Source organism: Geotrypetes seraphini, chromosome 6, assembly GCF_902459505.1.
Source record: "Geotrypetes seraphini chromosome 6, aGeoSer1.1, whole genome shotgun sequence".
Lineage (NCBI taxonomy): Eukaryota > Metazoa > Chordata > Amphibia > Gymnophiona > Dermophiidae > Geotrypetes > Geotrypetes seraphini.
Window position 1 is genome coordinate 205,769,921 of NC_047089.1, and position 22,600 is coordinate 205,792,520.

Below are 22,600 nucleotides of genomic sequence, written 5' to 3' on the forward strand. Positions count from 1 at the left end.
CCATTTAGCCCACCAGCCCTTCTCCAGAATAGGGACCCTGCTTCTGGCCACTAGGTGTTGCTGCTGAGCACCTTAACTCCACTAAGAAAGCTGTCTCTGTAGTGTCTTTCTAGTTTCTACCTCTGGCTAGCCAAGAGAGAAGAATCCAGGCCAAAAAGCTGAACCCAAGACTTATACATCATTATAAGCAGTGCTTGCCACTGAGTCACTGAACCAACCCAATTCAAGAAAGGAAAATATTAGCTAGGCTGCAGCTATGTGCATTTCACTTGCAAAAGAACATTCATATCCGATACCAAGTTTATCTTATATTTTAAAATAAATCCACTATATGACACTATAATACTTTCAAAATCCATATATTTTGATATTTACATTGCCTATTTTTTTTTAAGTTCAAAAGTAGCATTTCTAAAATCTTACACATACATTGCCTATTTAATGATGGACACATTACACATACAGTAGTAGAGAAAAGTCCTTTGCACACATAAGAAAATTGGGAACTACATGTTGTACTCCAAAAAGGATTTTGGGGTGGTAGTGGGCCAGATATGGAATAAGAAACAGCAAAGCAACAACATCATAGAACACTCCATATTGCATTCATATAATGGACCAGTTATTATTCCATTCTGCTGTCCACTAGATAACTTTGTCTAGTTTGGGGTCTCATGCTTCAAAAAGGAACTAGAGTAAGAAAAAGTCCACAAAAGTGCCACAACAACAAAAAAGTGATAATGTGACTCATGGAGAAACTGCCCAAGGTGAATAGTTTTATTTGTCCCAGGAGATTAGAATACGAAACAGTGACTTGAGCATCAATTGCTGCTATTGCTTTAATATGATGCTAAGACGATCTTCATTCTGATTGCAGAGTTTCTGTTTCCTGCTTTGGGCTCATTGCAACAGGCCTTGCTTTGGTTAGTCAGTTTCTGTGCCTTAGTAGAACAATATAATAAGCCACGAAACTGCTGACAAGAGAGAGAAAAGATTTTATTTATTCTATTTATTTACCAGATTTGATAATCTACCCTTTGAGAGGGAAAACACCATGGCCATGTAAAGAACTGGAAAAATACCTCAGAAAAAGGCAAACACAAACACAGTCCGGCTAATATTCAGTCAGTAGAAATTAGCATTTTTTTTTAAACTACTTACCATCATCAACTGGATCAGTCCCAGATATTCAGTACCGAGCCATGTCCAGGCATAGGCACTGAAAATCGGGGGCTAAATTTGGTAGGGCTGGCCGCCAGAGCTTATGTAGATCCTGGCCAATATTCAGCCAGAGCCCACATAAGAGAGTTATATAGGCACAGGCTGAATATTGACCGGGATAATAATAGTAATAATAATAATAATAACAGCTTATATACCGCATTACCGTGAAGTTTTATGCGGTTTACAAAAGATTAAGCAGAGGTACAAATTGACTGACTTTAAGAGGGGAAGAAGAAAGAGAAGTAATAAGACAGGAAATTCATTGTTGAGTTAGTCGCAAAAAAAAAGAAAAAAGGAGGCAGAATTTCCCTATGATTAGGGTTACCATATTTTGGGTTATAAAACCCTGGAAACATGGCCTTGCCCTGTTCTGCCCCTGGCTCCACCCATGGCCTTGCCCTGTTCTGCTCCAGCCCCACCTTGGTGCGCCTCCAGACCGCCCTGTTGCGACCCCCCAGCCTCCCCCCCGCACCTCCTCTTTTCTTTCCCAATAAGCTCCAGCGTAGTTTGGCATTAAACCAAGAATGGTAGCCATGTTTTCAAAGATTTAGACTGCCAAGGGAAGAAGTGCCTGAACTGTTTCATCTAAGGACAAAGAGGGAAAGGATTCTAGTAAAACCTGACTTATAGAATAAAAATATTCTAATTACCCCCCATTTTTGCAATACTGTGATAATGGTTTTTAGCACAGGCTGGCAAGCTGAATGCTCTGTGCTGCTCCTGACACTCATAGGAACTCTATGGGGGGGGGGGGGGGGGGAGAGGGGGGAAGGTAAATGAAGACCCAGAAAATAGGCTGGAGTTTTACAAAAAGCAAAACATAATACTGAAAAAGTGACCAAATAATGATCTAATGATCTATAAGAATTCAAGACTTGCCATACTGGGACAGACCAAAGGTCCATCAAGCCCAGTATCCTGTTTCCAAATACCTAGCAAGCTCCCAAGTAGTAATGCAGATTTTATGCTGCTTATCCTAGGAATAAGCAGTGGATTTCCCAGAGTCCATTTTAATAATGGCTTATGGACTTTTGTTTTAGAAAATTATCCAAATCTTTTTAAACCCTGCTAAGTTAACTGATTTCACCACATTCTCTGGCAATGAATTCTAGAGTTCTAGAATTAATTCTTAATCCTTAATTCTAGAATGTTGCCCAATTAAGATCTGGGCTTCAGTGTCTCCCTCTTTTATTTTTTAATTTTTCAATTAATTTTGCTGGTTTTAACTTTATTTTGTTTCTTTCATCTACTTTATTTATAGTTTTATGTTGTTCTGTTCATTTTACTTTTAATTTTACTCTGGGTGAGTCAGAAAATTACTAACATCTTTGAATGTAGGAGTCTGACCGTTGTAGAACCGCAGCTTAACGATTGAATAACCTAAAGGCCTCGAACTGTTAATCTTTAGCCGGGTCCTTTCCTACCAGGCATTTGGTGATGGCTGAGGATCGTTGTAGAATCGCAGCTCTTCTTTTCTTTCTTTTGGATGCCAAGATTGTGACTGTGAGTGGAGTGGCTGCTGTGTTTGAGCCCAGTTCTGTCCTGCGTGCTCTCTCTTCTCATCTTCTGCTTGTTGGCTGCGCTGTGGCTGCTGCTGCTGCTTACAGTGGGCCCTGAGTTGGAGTGGTTCTTGGGGACTGCAGCTTCCCTTTTGTGCTTCCTCCCTATCTCGCTTTTCGATCCTCCCCCTCTTGTCACTGCGGGGGGATCACTGCTGGAGGCGGGACTAGTTAAGTCATGGTTGATCGCTCTGCCGGTTGTTGCCTAGGCTGTGGTGGGGTCTACTCTTTCATCTGGGAGGAGCTGGAGGTGTTTCTGGATCCATCGAGGGAGGCTGTGGTCTCCCTGCTGTTGTCCAGATCCTTGAAAGGATTGGATCATCTGTGCCTGCTTGATCGTGGACGACCGATGGGTTTGCTGCTCTGCTCATTCTGATCAAGCCACCATCTTGCTCTGGTCATCTTCGTTAAACTGAACTTTTATTTTGCAGCATCTTTATTTTCCTTATATTCTGCTTTTGTATTGTTTATTTTATTTTAATAATTATTTACTTAGGTCTTTTAGCTAGATTGTGAGCCTTAGGGACAGCTAAGGAAGCCTTAAGTACATAAGAACATAAGATTTGCCAGTGCTAGGTCAGACCAGTGGTCCATCGTGCCCAGCAGTCCACTCACGCGGTGGCCCTTAGGTCAAAGACCAGTGCCCTATTTGATTCTGGCCTTACCTGCTTATGTTCTGTTCCAGCAGGAACTTATCCAACCTTTTCTTGAATCCCTGAAGGGTGCTTTCCCCTATAACAGCCTCTGGAAGAGTGTTCCAGATTTCTACCAATCTCTGGGTGAAGAAGAACTTCCTTACGTTTCTATGGAATCTATTTCCTTTTAACTTTAGCGAGTGGCTGTATTTTATTGTAACCGCTTAGATCTGTAATATGCTTAAGCGGTATATCAAATATTAATAAAACATAAAGATAAGATAGATAAGGAGCTTCTGACGGAGTCACAATTTCTTAATCCCGCCACATCTAGACTGTGGTCAGCATAATGGGTGTTTTTAAGAGAGAAAAATAAATCCAAGGTCATGTAATAATACCGAAAAGAGAGGTTCACTCAAGAGGCACATGAGAGAGCATGACATTCTCTTCAGATGTGCACTGGCAGCTGCTATGTGCTGCAGTTAGAAGTAAATATAAAGGCTTGATGTCCCATGGGTCTAGGGGACAGAGTCAGCAATGGTAGCAGAAAAAGGGAGACAAAGAACTGAAAGAGCACACATGCAAACTGAAAAGAATTATTGCTCAGATTGAAAAAGAGTATTTACACGTCAGGGATTTTCCAAAACATTCGGGTTTTCAACAAGACTAGTTGTCATGATATCCTCTATAATAAAACCTTAAGCGTACATGCGCGCTTAGGGTTTTGTGATCCCTGCCACCGTGCTGTGTGCCTCCGTGATGAATTCAATTTGCAGCACATGGGGTGGCTCGTGATGGCTTGTGGCGCGTGCAGAGATTTGTGCGTCGGTGGCGGTTTGACTCCTGTGCTGCCGCTGCCGGGACACCTCTTCTCACCACCAGACCAGCAAACGCAGCAGCCGTGGGGCATTTGCTAGGCCGGCCCACTTTGATAATGCGAGGCTGCCCGGGCTAGCGGATGCTGGACAGGGGGAGCAGGGAAAGGAGAAGGGGTACTACTGGACAGGAGGATCAGGTAAGAGGTGCTGCTGGACGGGGGGGGAGGGGAAGGTAAAAGGAAGGAATAAGGCCTACTGCTTGACAGGGGGAGCAGGGAAGAGGTACTGCTGGACACAGGGGAGGTAAAAGGAATGGAGAAGGGCTACTGCTGGACAGGGGGAGCAGGCAAGGGGTGGTGGTGGACAGCTGAGGAAAGAGAGAGACAGAAAGAAAGACAGACAGACAGCGGCCAAGGAGAGAGACAGAAAGAAAGAAAGAAAGACAGACAGCAGCCAAGGAGAGAGAGAGAGAAAGAAAGAAAGATAGACACACACATCTATTCTAGCACCCATTAATGTAACGGGCTTAAAGACTGGTATAGAATAAAGTGTATAGATCACATTCTGAGGCTCCAAGAGGGGTCATATTGAAGAGAAAATCAGAACGTATTACTTCACAGAGAGGGTGGTGGATATATGGAACAGTATTTTGGAGGAAACAGTGAAAACTATAACAGTAACAGACTTTAAGAAAGAATGGATATCACTAAGAAGTGAAGAGAATACCAAAGATCAGCTTGGTCTACAGCAGTGTCTCAGACTTTTTTTGCTCTGGCACACTAAATGGAGCAAATGTTTTTTATGACACATTATAATTGAAATGATAAAATTGCAAAACCAACAAAAAATTACCCACCCCTCACACTTTTACAAAGACATGATAGCGCTTTTTAGTGCAGGCCGGCGCATTGAATGCTCTATGCTGCTTCCGACACTCATAGAGTTCCTATGAACGTCGGGAGCAGCGCAGAGCATTCAGCGCACTGGCCTGCACTAAAAACCGCTATTGCGGTTTTGTAAAAGGGATGGGGGGGTTAAATTTGAGAATTTATTTATTTAAAGTTCTTTAAGCTATGTATGAGTAATTGTAACAACGGTGAAACTAAAGTAGAATAGAACTGCTAATCATTGCAATGGTTGTGCTCGTTTTGAGTGCTAATTAACTCAAAACGTGGCTCAATAGTCGATAAGCACACATTTCATCAACCACCATCTGCAGTCATTCTCTTTTTTTCATTATAATTTCTGTCACAGCTGAAAATCCAAGTTCACAAAGATAAGAAGTTCCAAAGAGTAACCAAGCCTTGATTGCTTTGTTGCTCAAGTTAGGATAGCTACTGCATTTAAAAAAAAACAACGAAAATAAACCTAAAATTTCTTGCCATTAGTTTTCAAGGACCGATCATGTCAACGAATGATGCTCATAACATTGACAGACTCGTGCGTATGCAAAGCAAAATTCTGGAATCTCTCGTGATACACCTGAAATCTCTTCGGGGCACACAGTTTGAGAGACACTGTAACAGGAAATAAATTGAGCAGATGGATCTTACAAATTCTTATCTAGTTCTGGTTTTATCCTATGATATGTATGTACTTCACTGATTGTTCAGTTTCTTATGGTGTAAACTATCTAGAACTCTTGGGTAATGGTGGTATAAAAGAATAAATTTATTACTATTATTATTATCTGTCATCATTACCAGTGCTTCATTAAATATTTAGACATCATGAGATTTCAAATAAGTAGCTGGCAATTGAGATTCATATTTGCTTTCCTGGTTTCATGATGGAATTTAAAAAATATCTATATAATAAAATGCTAGCCCGCGCATGCACACTCGCGACAAGCGTATTCCCTGATCCCTTTTCTGTCGGGATGTGGCCGCACGAGTGCGCATGCGCGCGTATTACCTCACAACAGCCTCCCTACTCTCCACCAAGGCGGCGAGCTCTGACACCAACAGCAGCGCCACTGTGATTGGGAAAGCACAGCACAGCCGGCGACTCCCCCCTCCCGCCCTAACTCACTGCCAAAACCACCACCTCCTCCTTCTCGCCGGCTCACCCGCTTTTAAATGAAGAGAACGCTGGCTTTGCTGTCTTCTGTCCACTGCAGGCCGCCCTCTCTGACTACTTCCTCTTTCCGCTAGGGTTGGCCGCAGTGGATAGAAGACGCCGAAGCCAGCGGCTGTAACCGCCGATATCCGTTCTTCCAGCGGAGAGGGGGGGGTCTGGGAGGATAGGGATAGCGGCCACTCAGTGCCCCCACCGAGGAGCCCAGCAACTTTCCGCTGCCTGGGACCCGACTCATTTGCCGCTCCCCCCCTCTTCCCTTACCGCTGGCCCGACTGGCGATTTAAGTAGCGTGTCCAACAGTCTTCACACGCTGCTTCGGGCCCTTCTACTACCCTGATTTGCTCCGGATGTGCCAGAGTAAATCAGGGCAGTAGAAGCACCCGAAGCAGCATGTGAAGACTGCTGCACATGCTGCTTGAATCGCCATGTGTAGTCGGGCCTGCGGGAAGGGAAGGGGTGGGGGCGGAAAAGGACTCGGGCCCGCGTTTGTAGTCACGAATGTGGGAAGGGAAAGGGGTAGAGGAAACGCTAATGCAGGCACAGGGAACTGGTGTAGGGGGAGGGAATGCTGCTTTGGACAGACAGACTGAGGAAGGGAGACAGAAAGAAAAGAAGAAAGACACAGGGGCAGGTGCACAGGGAACTGGTGTGGGGGGAGAAAAATGGAGGAGGAGGGAATGCTGCTTTGGACAGACAGACAGAGGGAGGAAGGGAGACAGAAAGAAAAGAAGAAAGGCACAGGGAACTGGTGTGGGGGGAGGGAAATGGAGGGGGAGGGAATGCTGCTTCGGACAGACAGACAGAGGGAGGAAGGGAAAAAGAAAAGAAGACACAGGGGCAGGTGCACAGGGAACTGGTGTGGGGGAAGGGAAATGGAGGGGGAGGGAATGCTGCTTCAGACAGACAGACAGAGGGAGGAAGGGAGACAGAAAGAAAAGAAGAAAGACACAGGGGCAGGGAGATATACAGAAAGACAAACAGCAAAGGGGGCCAGGGACAGAGACAGACAGAAAGAAAGACAGCGGGAGTCGTGTCAGGAGGGGTGCGGGATGCGGCAGAAGGAACTTTTCCAATGGGTGCAACTGGGCGACTGTCGGGAACCTCTGATCAGGGGCAGAGCAAGGTAAGTGTATCATAGGGATAAGAAGGAGGAGGGTGGGAGAAAAAGGAAGGGACGCCCACTGCTGGACAGGGGGAAAAGGAAAGAGGTGCTGATTTACAGGGGGGAGGTAAAACAAAGGGAGAAGGGCTGCTGCTGCATAAGGAGAGCAGTGAAGGGGTGGTGGTGGACACAGGGGAGGTAAAAGGAAGGGAGAATGGACAGGGCGAGCAGGCAAGGGGTGGTGATGGACAGCCAAGGAAAAAGAAAGACAGAAAGAAAGAAAGCGGCTAAGGAGAGAGAGAGAAAGAAATAAAGAGACACACACATATATTCTAGAACCCGTTAATGTAACGGGCTATAAGACTAGTTAATAAATGAAACAATAACTAAATTGTATTTCATAACATATTTTCTTTAAAATTTGAAGATGGCTTGACTTTGTTTGTTCAATATCTTCTAAAATCAAGCTATATCATGCTGAATACAGAGAATTTGCTAAGACAAACCAGATAATGTAACTTACTGTAGGTGTTGTGTCCTTTGGCTATTAGAAGTGTGATAATGCCGATACAACGTCTAACTGACTGTCACTTTTTGGTCTAGAGTCATAAAAATATCAGTGGTTAGAGAGCAAGCATATCCAATGCAGGTACTATGACCCTAACTAGTATGTTTGAGAATCACCCATTACAAGCTTCATCTAAACAGAAACTTTGGGATGTACTGGTTTCCTTGAAAGACCAGAGTTGGCCAGTCCCTACAGATTTTGGTTAATTAGAGAATAATTTTCAAAGTGATTTCCATGGATCTAAAACATTTTGCCTAAGTCAATCATCCATCTGATAACTGGGCAGTTTGTATTCAGGCACAAATATGACCAAAGGCAGTCAAGGAGTTTTCCAGAACATGAAGCTGAAGAACAATGAAACACATTTTAATAAACCCCAAGGTTTATTAGTAAATTTTGTAATGTATATGAAAGATTGCTTTTGGATACAGCTCTCCCTCTGGATTCGCGGTTTCCCTACTTGTGAATTTGATAATTCACGATTTTTTTCTTCTTTGTACAGGCTGCCCGAACCTTCCCAGACCTTACCTGATGGTCTAACAGCGACGCGGGGCAGGATTGATTGTCCTACACTCCTGCTCCATGCAGAGCCATCATCAAAATGGCTGCCGTGAGTTCCCGTTATAGACTACAACAGGAATTCACGGCAGCCATTTTGATGATGGTTTTGCATGGGGCAGGAGCATAGGAAGATCGCTCCTGCCCCACATCACCGCTAGGCCACCAGGTAAGGTCCGAGGACACGAGGGAGGCGAGATGGGTCAGCCGGCCCAAAAACTTATTTGTGATTTTTCCCTATTCGCAGGCCAGTTCTGCACCTAACCCCGCAAATACGGAAGGAGAGCTGTATTTCAGATTATATGATCTGTAGCAAGTGGAATTGTAGTGGAGCAGGGAAAAGGGTTAGACTTCATGGTTCTATCTCTCTATAATTTGTTCTACTGTTAAGTACAAGTTTAAAATTGGGAATTGCCTGAAATCCCTCAACTGTATTCTAAAGGAAACATTCCCATTTGTGTCAACTATTTTTTTTAACAGTAAATGAAATGGAAACCCTCTCACTCTACTGCAGGGGTGTCCATCTTGACCTTTGCCTAGTTGGATTTTCAGGATTGGGAAAATCCTGAAAACCCAACTGGACTACGACCCTCGTGGACTGTGGTTGGACATTCCTGATCGATTTTGTTCCATCCTCAGATGGACCCTTCCTCAACAACAAATGTTTAGACTCATTATCCGAAGGGCTGAGAGCAATACTTACGCAGCCTGTTGTAGTTGTGATATTTGTGGTTCCAACATTCTGATGTTTAACTTCCGGCTTATAAAGATAATGCCAACCAAGGAAAGAGCAGGTACTAACACGGAGGAGGCAATCAGCAGCCACATCTTCCATGACTGTTCAGAATCACTACTTTTAATGAAACTAATATCTGAAAGGTGAAATGTTTTTAATTTTATTTTAAAGAAATTGTCTTCCCATGTAGTTTTATTTATTGCATTTATTTATTTGGATTTAGCTCACATCTTTTCACTGGAGCTCAAGGCAAGTTACATTCAGATACATTAAATAGTCCCCATCTCCAGAGAGCTTACAATCTAGTTGCCTCATTTACTAACCAGCATTAATGTGACATCGCTATACATGAGGCATTGCCATGCATTAATTGATTAGAACGGAATTAGCACAAGGGCCCATAGGGGCAAATTTTATAAACGGGTGTCCCGACTATAGGCAGCGGTAGGCATCCTACTACTGTCTAGCAGTCAATCAGGATGCATGCTTAAAAAAAAACAAACCCTGAGGCAGTCACTTCTTAGATGGCTGCTGAGACCAGCGTCCTATACAAAATTTCCCCCTTACTGCCTATAAAATAGGTGTTGGTAGGGGCTCACATAGTAACTTTTTTTAACGGTCATGCGCCAATGGTGAAATTAGCCCTCCTGCCCCCCCTTACTATGCCACTGATTTGAATACCTTCTTTATGAAGAAAGGTTAAATAGGGTTAGGGCTCATCAACTTGGAGAAAATAATATTGAAAGTGAATATTGTAAAAGTTTATAACATCATGAGTGGGGTGGAACAATTAAATAGGGAACAGATGTGTGGAGGGGCATAATCAAAAGAAACATCTAAGTCCGTTTTGGGCCTAAGTTGCTAGTCACCCAAAGACGGCAGTATCTAAAGTCCATTCCTGAAAAATACATCCAAAATATTTCTTTTTTTGAAAAGTGTCTAAGTATACGTCCAGCCGTTTGGTCGGCCAGACCACTAAGTCGTCTATCTTTATACCCAATTCTTGTCCAAAAATTCATCCAAGTTAAAAATGCCTAGAACAAGACCTTTTGGACATGGGAGGGGCCAGCAAAGTGATGGACTGGACACCCAGACATGGCAACACAATAGTGGGGCACCTTAAAGGGTACTGCTGTGAACTTCACAAAAAGGGTGCCATATACATATCTCACCACAACTCCCTCATAGGTCATGGTGAGCCTCCCAAAACACCCCTCTAAAGCTACTAGACCCACCTGTCTATAATCCCAATAGTCCCAGACTACTTAAGCCACCTCTGTGCTGCTCTACTAGGCTTTCCTATGCCAGGTGCTGATGTTCTGGAGGCAGATATGTAAAGTTTTTATTATGATTTTTATAGTGGGGTTGGGGGTCAGTGATCACTGGGGGAGTGTGTGGGGGACTGCACTTTGTGTTTGCAGTGGTTATCGGTCACTTTGGATACCTTCTGGGCACTTAGACCTGGTTTTCAATCACCTAAGTTGCTATGTATAAGTTCCGGCTGGGCAGCCTTGTTAAACTTTCAGTTATACTTGCAGTATGACTAAGTCTAGGTTGGCCCACGTCCCGCCCAATTCTCGCACTCACCACTCCTCCTAAAATGCCCCTTTTAGCTCTGGGCATACAGCAGCACTGAAAAGGCCTAAGTTGTTTTAAGATATGGTTTGATTATCGGCACTTGGATGACTTGTCTTAACAACACAAAAACAAAGAGGACATGCTATGAAACTAATAATGAACAGACTGAAAACAAATCAGAGAAAGCTGTTGCTGGTGGATATTGTTGAAGCAACTAAAATGGCAGGATTAGTCAGAGATTTAGATAAGTTGCTAGAGGAAAAAAAATCCATAAAAAATTATTAGCCAGAAAGACTTGAGAGAGTCATTGCTCATCCCTGGAATGAGTTGTTTCAATGCATTTGTTACACTGCCCTTTGAGCACTACATCAGAGTGATTTACATGTTAAATATATGTAACAAAAACACAAAACAATTGACAAAAATAAAAACAAGAGGAGGGGATGCACATAAGCATTGTCTCTGCTGGGTCAGACCAGAGGTCCATCATGTCCACTCATGCGGCGGCCCATCAGGTCCAGGACCTGTATAGTAATCCTCTATGTATACCCTTCAATCCCCTTTTCCTTCAGGAAATTATCTAATCCTTTCTTGAAACTCAATACCGTACTCTGTCCTATCACACCCTCTGGAAGCGCATTTCAGGTGTCCACCACCCTTTGGGTAAAGAAGAACTTCCTAGCATTGGTTCTGAATCTGTCCCCTCTTAACTTTTCCGAATGCCCTCTCGTTCTTGTAGTTTTTGAAAGTTTGAAGAATCTGTTCCTCTCCACTTTCTCTATACCCTTCATGATCTTGTAAGTCTCTATCATATCCCCTCTAAGCTTCCGCTTTTCCAGGGAAAAGAGCCCCAGTTTCTCTAGTCTTTCAGCATATGAAAAGATTTCCATACCTTTTATCAATTGCGTTGCTCTTTTCTGAACCCTCTCGAGTAACGCCATATCCTTCTTGAGGTACGGCGACCAATATTGGATGCAGTACTCTAGATGCAGGTGCACTATCGCCCGATACAACGGCAGGATAACCTCTTTTGTTCTGGCTGTAATACCTTTCTTGATAATACTTAGCATTCTATTTGCCTTCTTTAAGGCCGCTGAGCACTGTGCCGACAGCTTCATTGTCTTGTCCACTATTACCCCCAAGTCCTTTTCTAGGGTACTTTCACCCATTACCAGCCCTCCCATCGTATAACTGTACTTCGAGTTCCTGTTTCCTACATGCAAGACTTTACATTTCTCTACATTAAACTTCATCTGCCATCTCGTCGCCCACTCTTCTAGTTTGTTCAGGTCCTTTTGTAAGTCTTCACAATCCTCTTTTGTCCCAACTCCACTCAATAGTTTGGTGTCGTCTGCGAATTTTATTACTTTGCACTTTGTCCCTGTTTCTAGATCATTTATAAATACATTGAATAGCAGCGGACCGAGTTCCGACCCCTGTGGAACACCACTCATGACCCTCCTCCAGTCTGAGTAGTGGTCCTTCACTCCTACCCTTTGCTTCCTACCCGCCAACCAATTTTTGATCCATCTATGTACGTCTCCTTCCACCCCATGGTTCTTCAGTTTCTGTAGTAGGCGTTCATGGGGTACCTTATCAAAGGCTTTTTTGAAATCTAAGTATATGATGTCTATGGGGTCCCCTTGGTCCATTTGTTTATTAATTCCTTCGAAGAAGTGCAATAAGTTCATTAGGCACGATCTTCCCTTGCAGAAGCCACACTGGCTTGCATAGGACAACAATTAATCTCATGATACTGAGATTCAAAAGGGTATGGAATATTCTATGTTATAAATTATCTTAAAATTATACTCTCTACTTTATACAATCAGTTTGTACTGTAGCTGTTCCGGGCAACCTAAAGTCATAATTGATTTGGCATACATCCCAGATAAAAAACAAGTGAGTTAAAACATTTAATCATAAACCTGTTTAAAAGAAAAACCCAACAAAAAACAAGGCTTCAACCCAGACTTAAATTTCTTATGAGATTCTTCTTTCATAATTCCATAGGAAGTGAATTTGATAACGTTGGTGCCACACAGTTGAATGCTGTTTGGCGAGTGGAATCTAACCAACTATTATGCAATAGTACTACCAAGTTATTTTTTTGAGAAGACCTTAGATTTGAGAAGGCTGATACAATAGCAACAAAGAATGAAGACATTTTGTAATCCCTGAGTTAATAGGCCCTATGTACTATTAATAGAACTTTATGTTTCCCTCACAGGAATCCAGTGTTTCATGATCTTTAAACTTAGCATTATACAACAGCTTAACTGCAGTTTTGGACCAACTATAAAGATTTTCTCTGGTACTGAGGACATGTGAATTACAGTAGTTTATTCTACTAATCACTAACCTTTTACAAAGCTGCGTTAGCAATTCCCACATGGCAAATGTCCACATTAATTCCTATGTACGTCATCACATTTGCCGCATAGGAATCGCTACATGGCTTTGTAAAAGGAGCACTAAGTACGTAAACGAGTCTTGAGCTAATAAGAATATAATAAATACTTTAAGAAATGAATCTTCCTGAAGCAAAAAAAGAGAATTTTATAACCTTTGAAATATACTGAGAAAAGGGTAATTAAGAATCCCAAATTATAAAATTTGATTGGGTCCTTCACCTGCATAGAGAGACCAGCAATTCACAGAACAGAGGGGAACCTGAGTTAGAGATCCAAAGAACTTCACATTTTGCAGTATTCAAGAGCAGATGATGAATATCCAACCAATTCTTGATCGTTATAGATCTAGTTTTTCGGATCTGCTGGGTCTTTGTTACTAGGACTAGCCACTATCAGAGACATGATGCTGGTCTCAATGAACCTTGATCTAAATCAGCACAGCTTTTCTTATATGTTTGTATTCTTAAAATAAATCTGGGTTGTATATTTATGAGGTCTTTTCTCATCATTTGAGCCTGACTCCTTTTTTATCCTTGCATCCCTGGACGTTGGTTTATTATGGGGCATTCCTACATCCCAGTCCTTTATCTATAGAGAAGCCTGAGATGGCTGATAAAGCACAAAGAGGATTTCAAGTAAGTGTTTAACATAAAAATATGGCATTTAGTGATACTGAGAACTTGTGGCTATCAGTCAGCAATTATTATTGAATGGTTATGAGTGGCTACTCTAATTTTCTGAAAAGCCTTTTGATTGCTGCCACTTGCTTTAAGGTTTTGTGCCTTTTAAGAACCTTGATACAACATGAGGTTATTAGGAAGCATCCTCTACAGTTTCACTTGCCTTTCCCCCAGTATTTTCATATTTTCCACTGATATCTCCAGAACTTAAGTCTCAGTTGTTTCATTGATGGTGACCAGTAAGTCAAATGGTTTCTGCCTTCTGTAATTATTTTTTAAGATGTTGCCATTCATTTCCAATGGAAAATAACAGGTGATGTGTTTCGAGTCAGTGCTGGTTTACTACTAACCAGATAAATCTGCCATCTGCCCACTGTCAATGCTACCTCCTGCTCCTCTTTCGCTACAGTTTGGTGGCGCCCAACCATCTATACAGTGGCAGTTCCCAGCATTATTGCAAACCTGAAATACAGAAGAAAAACATGAAATTTAAGTACACCAAGATAACAATTCTATAAGCTGATGTCATAAATTTAGCACCACAAAAAAGCCATTAAAAAAATCCAAAAGAAAGAGGCTCAAAACAAGCCATTGGGATGTAGAAGAGGCCAACACTTTTAGTAGACTGGCCACATAGACAGGGCCGCCATCAGGGCAGTACTACTAGTCCTGCATTCAGGGGCCCGGGCTCCCCAGTGTTCTCCCCAGCGCTTTTCAGCCGGGCGCAACGTCCAGCAAATTTAGATACCCGCCCTGCTGTCATCTGTCGAATCCTGCTGCCACCACTGCTTAATGCGCAGCCTGAAGAGCCGCCGAAAAACCCGCCGGACTTTAAACAAAAAAAACCCCCAGCAAGCGACTCGAACCCGGCTTCCCTCCGAAACCGGAAATTACGTGAGGGGGGGGGGTAGAGAAGAGAAGCCGACACGGACCATTAGAGCCCCGGAGCATGCGGGAGATAGGCCAGCCACGGAGGGAAGCTTACTTGCTCTTGCTTACTTCGGGTCTTTCTCGCTGCCGGGTCCTGCCTACTTTCTGTTTCCGTGAAGGCAGGACCCGGCAACGAGAAAGGCCCGAAGTAAGCAAGAGCAGCAAGTTGTAAACTTCCCTCTGTCGCTGCCCTTTGGGAGATAGGTCAGCGACCAAGGGAAACTTGCAACTTGCCTTTGCCAGTATTAAGGAGGAGCTCTGCAAACTTAAACAGGAATTGAATACAATTAAAGCAGCTTCCATCACTCCACAAAATCATACCAACTTACCACCTCTACCTCAAAGAATAAAACAGCCCAGGAATAAATGGGTCACAGTAGGCTCAGGAAGACTGCGACATGTAACACAGAAACATCCACCTTCACTAATATTACCTCTACAGAATTCCTTCGCTCCACTAGTGCACTGCGATACTCAGGAAAACAGAAGGGAGGTGGGACTGGAACCAATGAAAGAAACTCAAGAGAACAAGAGCACCCTAAGTACAAATAAAAAAGCCAAAAACAGAAAACTATTACTTTTGGGGGATTCCATCATCAGAGGCATTAACCTTGGAACACAGGGCGAGGAGACCAAAATAGTGAAATGTCTTCCAGGATCCTCAGCTACCAGGAGTTCCAGGCAAATACTGACTATAATTAAGGAAGAAACTAAGGATTTTAACACTGATGTTGTTATCCATCTGGGAACAAATGACCTGGCCAACAACTCCACACTTGCAGCACAGAAAGCTTTTCGGGAGCTTGGTGAGGGCGTGAAACCTTTTGTAAAGACTTTAGCTTTTTCTGAAATACTGCCTGCATATGGAAAAGGAGAGCAAAGAATGAAAAACACAGAGGACTTTAATAGATGGCTCAGAGCCTGGTGTCATCAAGAAGGCTTCAGGTACATAGGAGGATGGGGAAATACATGGAAGGACAAGAAGCTATATTGCACTGATGGGCTACATATTACTACAGCAGGAAAAAGAAACCTTGCAGAGAAATTTAGACAATATTTTTCTAGGCATTTAAACTAGAAGGTGGGGGTGGTGTATGTACGAAGGACAATTATAGAGACCACCCCCGGCAAAAGAAAAGATGTGATAGTAGTAAAGGCTGCAACATAAGCAATATCAGCAACTCATTTCTTAGTATTGCAACGGAAAGTGAAACGACACAAAAATCCATACGAAAAAGGAGATTATCGCTGAAAAATAGCTGGAAAGCGATGACCACAAATGCTCGCAGTCTAAGCAACAAAGTTCATGATCTGCAAGCCCTGATATTAGAGGCAGATCTAGATATTGTTGCTATCACAGAGACATGGTTCAGTGAATCACATGGATGGGATGCAAACATACCGGGATATAATCTTTTTAGGAAGGACAGAGATGGTCATAAAGGTGGAGGAGTAGCTCTCTATGTAAAGATCAATATCCAAGCGACCGAAATGCATGGGACCTGGGGAGAGGAAGAAGCGATATGGATTGCTCTGAAAAGAGAAGATAGAACTTCTATCTACGTGGGTGTAGTCTACAAACCTCCGACTCAATCGCAGCAAATTGATAAGGATCTGATTGTGGATATCCAAAAGTTTAGAAGGAAAGAGGAGGTTCTGCTGTTGGGAGATTTCAACCTGCCGGATGCGGACTGGAATGTTCCGTCTGCGGAATCGGAAAGAAGTAGGGAGATTGTGGATGCCTTTCAAGAGGCTCTGCTCAGACAAATGGTGACGGAACCCACAAGGGAAAAAGCGATATTGGATCTGGTCCTCACAAATGGAGAGAGTATCTCTAATGTTCGAGTGGGTGCTCACCTGGGTAGTAGCGATCATCAAACGGTTTGGTTTGATATAACGGCTAAAGTGGAGAGCGGCCGCACGATACTTAAAGTCCTAGATTTCAAACGTACGGACTTTAATGCAATGGGAAAGTACCTGAAGAAAGAGCTGTTAGGATGGGAGGACATAAGAGAAGTGGAAAGACAGTGGTCTAAGCTGAAAGGAGCGATAAAAATGGCTACGGACCTTTATGTTAAGAAAATCAATAAAAACAAGAGAAAAAGGAAGCCGATATGGTTCTCCAACCTAGTGGCTGAGAAAATAAAGGCGAAAGAGTTGGCGTTCATGAAATATAAAAAAACCCAAGAAGAGGAGAGCAGAAAGGACTACAGGGTGAAATTGAAAGAAGCCAAGAGAGAAATACGTTTGGCGAAGGCACAGGCGGAAGAACAAATGGCTAAAAATGTAAAAAAGGGAGATAAAAATTTTTTCAGATATATTAGTGAAAGGAGGAAGATAAAAAATGGAATTGCTAGGCTAAAAGATGCTGGGAACAAATATGTGGAGAGTGATGAGGAGAAAGCAAATGTGCTAAACAAATACTTCTGTTCTGTGTTCACAGAAGAAAATCCTGGAGAAGGACCGAGATTGTCCGGCAAAGTTACACGAGAAAATGGAGTAGATTCTGCGCCGTTCACGGAGGAGGGTGTTTATGAGCAACTTGAAAAACTGAAGGTGGACAAAGCGATGGGACCAGACGGGATCCATCCCAGGATACTAAGGGAACTCAGAGAGGTTCTGGCGAGTCCTATTAAAGACTTGTTCAACAAATCTCTGGAGACGGGAGTGATTCCTGGGGATTGGAGGAGAGTGGATGTGGTCCCTATTCATAAAAGTGGTCACAAGGATGAAGCAGGAAACTACAGGCCGGTGAGCCTCACTTCAGTTGTTGGAAAAATAATGGAAGTGTTGCTGAAAGAAAGGATAGTATATTTTCTTGAATCTAATGGGTTACAGGATCCGAGGCAACATGGCTTTACAAAAGGTAAATCATGCCAAACGAACCTGATTGAATTTTTTGATTGGGTGACCAGAGAGCTGGATCGAGGACATATGCTAGATGTAATTTACTTGGATTTCAGCAAAGCCTTTGATACAGTTCCTCATAGGAGGCTGTTGAACAAACTTGAAGGGCTGAAGTTAGGACCCAAAGTGGTGAACTGGGTCAGAAACTGGCTGTCGGACAGACGCCAGAGGGTGGTGGTTAATGGAAGTCGCTCGAAGGAAGGAAAGGTGACTAGTGGAGTCCCTCAGGGTTCGGTGCTGGGGCCAATCCTGTTCAATATGTATGTAAGTGACATTGCTGAAGGGTTAGAAGGAAAAGTGTGCCTTTTTGCAGATGATACCAAAATTTGTAACAGAGTAGACACCGTAGAGGGAGTGGAAAATATGAAAAAGGATCTGCAAAAGTTAGAGGAATGGTCTAATGCCTGGCAACTAAAATTCAATGCAAAGAAATGCAGAGTAATGCATTTGGGGATTAATAATAGGAAGGAACCGTATATGCTGGGAGGAGAGAAGCTGATATGCACGGACGGGGAGAGGGACCTTGGGGTGATAGTGTCCGAAGATCTAAAGGCGAAAAAACAGTGTGACAAGGCAGTGGCTGCTGCCAGAAGGATTCTGGGCTGTATAAAGAGAAGCGTAGTCAGTAGAAGGAAGAAGATGTTGATGCCCCTGTACAGGTCATTGGTGAGGCCCCACTTGGAGTATTGTGTTCAGTTTTGGAGACCGTATCTGGCGAAAGACGTAAGAAGACTTGAGGCGGTCCAGAGGAGGGCGACGAAAATGATAGGAGGCTTGCGCCAGAAGACGTATGAGGAGAGACTGGAAGCCCTGAATATGTATACCCTAGAGGAAAGAAGAGACAGGGGAGATATGATTCAGACGTTCAAATACTTAAAGGGTATTAACGTAGAACAAAATCTTTTCCAGAGAAAGGAAAATGGTAAAACCAGAAGACATAATTTGAGGTTGAGGGGTGGTAGATTCAGGGGCAATGTTAGGAAATTCTACTTTACGGAGAGGGTGGTGGATGCCTGGAATGCGCTCCCGAGAGAGGTGGTGGAGAGTAAAACTGTGACTGAGTTCAAAGAAGCGTGGGATGAACACAGAAGATTTAGAATCAGAAAATAATATTAAAGATTGAACTAGGCCAGTTACTGGGCAGACTTGTACGGTCTGTGTCTGTGCATGGCCGTTTGGAGGAGGATGGGCAGGGGAGGACTTCAATGGCTGGGAGGGTGTAGATGGGCTGGAGTAAGTCTTAACAGAGATTTCGGCAGTTGGAACCCAAGCACAGTACCGGGAAAAGCTTTGGATTCTCGCCCAGAAATAGCTAAGAAGAAAAAAAAAAAAAAAAAAAAAAAAAAATTTAAATTGAATCAGGTTGGGCAGACTGGATGGACCATTCGGGTCTTTATCTGCCGTCATCTACTATGTTACTATGTTACTATGTGAATCTGCCGGGTGTGTGAGACGGGGGGGGGGAAGGAATGGGAGGAGTAATGCTGCTGCACCCAATTAGGGGGAGGGGGGAAGAGAAATGCTGCTTCTGCTGTACCCAATTGGGGGGGGGGAAAGAGAAATGCTGATGATACTGCTGTATCCAGTGGGGGGAGGGGGAAAAGAAATACTGCTGCATCCATTTGGGGAGAGACAGGGAAGGAGGGAGAAGGAAGATCAGGAAAAGGAGGAAAGAGATGCAAAGACCATGGGAGGGAGGGAAAGGAGATACCATATCATGGAGTGGAAGAGAGCGATGTCAGGGCATATGGGGGGGGGGGGGAAGCAGGGCCAGATTAAAAGATAGGCCCATTAGGCACAGGCCTAGGGCCCGAAATAGTCAGTGGGGGGCCTACCAGTGCTGTGCTTTGGGGCTCACCCTTGCTGGATTTGCTGGCAGCAGCCTCATCATCATCCCGGGTGACCCCCCAACCCGATCCGACCCTCCTATCTCTCCCTCCTTCCCTCATCAGTGACGTGCCAGAGGGAATCACGGCAGGAGAAAGCCCTGAAGCAGCCTGCTTAGAGTAGAGCAGTGCTGTTTAGAGTCTCGTGATGGGAGGGAGGGAGAGATAGGAGGATCGTGGGGGGGGGGAGAGTAGCATTTTGCCCTGGGTGTTCGACCTGGCGTCATGAACATCTTCGGCTAGCAGAGGGGAAGAGACTTGCTGCACCCAACTGGAAGGAGAAAGAAGATGAGGGAGGGAATGAAACGAGATGCCAGGGATTGGAGGGAAGGGAGGGAGGAAGAGATGCCAGGGCATGGAGGGAAGGAAGAAAGTATGCCAGACCAAGGGAAAAGGAAGGGGGAAAGGAAGGAGGAGATGTCAGAGCATGGAGGGGGAGAGAGAGATGGAAGAAAAGGAAAGGAGTGAGATGCTAGAGAATCAGGGAAGGGAAGATACCAGACTGTGGAGTGCGAAGGAAAGAAAGGAGAAGAGAGAGATGCCAAAGCATAGGGGACGGGGTGGTGACAGAGAGAGAAAAATGGAGAGGTGGCAGAGCTGAAATCAATAATGTACAAAGGAGAAGAGAAGGGGCACAGGATAGACAGTTTATTGAAGGAGCACTAAAAGAGGGAAGATGCCATATGGAACGGGGAGAGGGCGGACAGTGGATGGAAGGGGCTGATGCTGTATGGAAGACAGAGCGGACAGATGCTGGCTAGAAAGAATAGTGAAGACAAGATGATTAAAACAAAAACGACAAAAGGTAGAAAAAATTGTTTTGTTGCTTTACGTAGAATCAAGTAGTATTGTATCTATTGATTAAAGTTTATAAATAGGAAATGGAAATAAGGCAGTTTTTTGGGGACTAAACCCCTTTCCTCAGGTCACGACAGGATACCATAACAGCAGGGGTGCCCAAATGGTCGAGCGCGATTGACCAGTAGATCGCAAAGGCAATGTGAGTCGATCGCGTTGACTTGGCAGTCTTTTTCTTCCTGCCTCCCTGAGCCAGGCCAGGCGCGTAGAAGCGCCGGACTCACAAGACTTCACTTCCGACGTCAATTCTGACGTCAGAGAGGAAGTTCTGGGCCAGCCAATCGCTGCCTGGCTGGCTTGGAACTTCCTCTCCGTCATTAGAATTGACATCAGAGGTGAAGTCTTGTGAGTCCGGCGCTTGTACATTCCTGGCCTGGCTTGTGGAAGCAGGGAGAAATCGGCATGGTGGCTTAGGGGGTAGGGAAAGAATCGGGGAAGTGGAGAAATTGGCGCGATGGCTTGGGGGGGAGGGGGAGAGAGAAAGAAAGAAAGACAGAAAGAAAAGGGGAGGGGCAGAAAGAAAAAATATTGGATTTATAGTCAGAAGAAGGAAGTGCAAACAGAGACTCATGAAATCACCAGACAAAAAGGAAAAAAAATGAGGGTATTTTCAGTTTAGTGATCAAAATGTGTCTGTTTAGAGAATTTATATCTGCAATAGCGGTTTTTAGCGCAGGGAGCCTATGAGCATCGAGAGCAGCACAGGGCATTCAGTGCATCTCCCTGCTCTAAAAACCGCTATTGCAATTTAGTAAAAAGGGAGGGGGTATATTTGTCTATTTTTGTATAGTTGTTCCTGAGGTAACATTGCAGAGAATCGTCTGACTTGACCTCTTTGAAAATCCGCGGAATATAAATGATAATTAACATTTTCTCTGCATACAGTGTGCTTTGTGTTTTTTTTTTAAATTTTATTGTTGGTAGATCATTTTGACTTGGTCATTTTAAAAGTAGCTCACAAGCCCAAAAAGTGTGGGCACCCCTGCTGTAGAGCCATTTTTTGTATGACTGGATGAGCTATATTTATCTTTTTTTTTAGTTGTTTAAATTCATGCAGAAATAAATGGCTAGATTGAACCTAATGACTTCATTAACGCCTCTCCCTTTTTTAAAACTTCTATACCATTTGAAAGAGGGCAAATACTTCTTAAATTTAGTAAAAATATTCTGGCACAAGTGTCAAACCTTAAAAAAGGAAGTCATATTGAGCATTGGAAAATAATAATAATTAACTAATAAAAATAAGGCTCCTTTTACTAAGTTACGATAGTGGCTTTAGCGTACGCCACGCGCGCTAGATGCTAACGCCAGCATTGAGCTGGTATTATTTTTCCCACGTAGAGCAGGGGTTTGTGCGCGCTAGACATATGTTAGTTTAGAATAGATAGGTATAGATTAGTTTAGTTTAGGTTAGGGCCCTGCTGAAAGAGTCTACCTTGACGTGGTTGCTGGCTTACAAATCTTTTGGTTAAAGAGTGCGGTGACAGAGAACAGTATGTGTGTATTCGGCCCATGGAAAAAGGGGGGATCGGTGGGGAAGGGGTGCGTGGGGGGCCCAATAGGATTGCTCAGTAAGGGGCCCAGAAATTTCTGATGGCGGCCCTGCACATAGACATCTCAGCAGAGCAGTGGGGCACTGCAATGAACTTCATATAAAAAGGTTTAGGTACAAATCTTACCATAACCCCCTTATAAGAGTGTATGGTGAGTACTCCAAAACCTACTGGACTCAACTGTACACCACACCAATAGCCCTTATGCCTGCAGTTCACCTATATGTAGGCAGAGTGGGATTTGGAAGGCTCATATAATCCACCATAAGTGTAGCAGTTAGAGTGGGTATGGGCCTGGGTCCCCATCTCTATAGTCCACTGCACTGCCCACTAGGCTACTCCAGGAATTCTCCTGCCGATCTTAAATTTAAAAGTTGGGGGGCAGGGGGGGGTTTCAAATGGGAGGCAGCAACAGGAGGGAATGCCGATCTTCAGTCTAAAGGTGGGGGGTTGGGGGTGCCATGGGCTTTGGGTGGCAAAGGCTGTAGTGGAGTAGGTTTCCCTCCTAATGATTT

At 43.8% G+C, this 22,600-nt stretch overlaps 1 protein-coding gene across 7 annotated transcripts in view; it reads right to left on the bottom strand.

Moving 5' to 3' along the window:
- Nucleotides 1-400: 400 nt before the first annotated feature.
- LOC117363119 (disintegrin and metalloproteinase domain-containing protein 9-like) overlaps nt 401-22,600 on the bottom strand; it is a 141,814-nt gene continuing 119,614 nt past the window's right edge. For 3 of the 7 annotated variants that reach the window (XM_033950435.1, XM_033950432.1, XM_033950429.1), the window contains 4 exons: nt 14,302-14,413; nt 9,247-9,415; nt 7,941-8,016; nt 870-974 (listed from right to left, as the gene is read on the bottom strand). In XM_033950435.1, coding sequence (XP_033806326.1) covers nt 7,965-8,016; nt 9,247-9,415; nt 14,302-14,413 — 333 coding nt within the window. In that variant the 3' untranslated portion in view covers nt 870-974; nt 7,941-7,964. Of the gene's footprint in view, nt 975-7,940; nt 8,017-9,246; nt 9,416-14,301; nt 14,414-22,600 lie in introns of all 7 variants that reach the window. The other 4 variants (XM_033950430.1, XM_033950431.1, XM_033950433.1 and 1 more) reach the window with 4 other exon arrangements.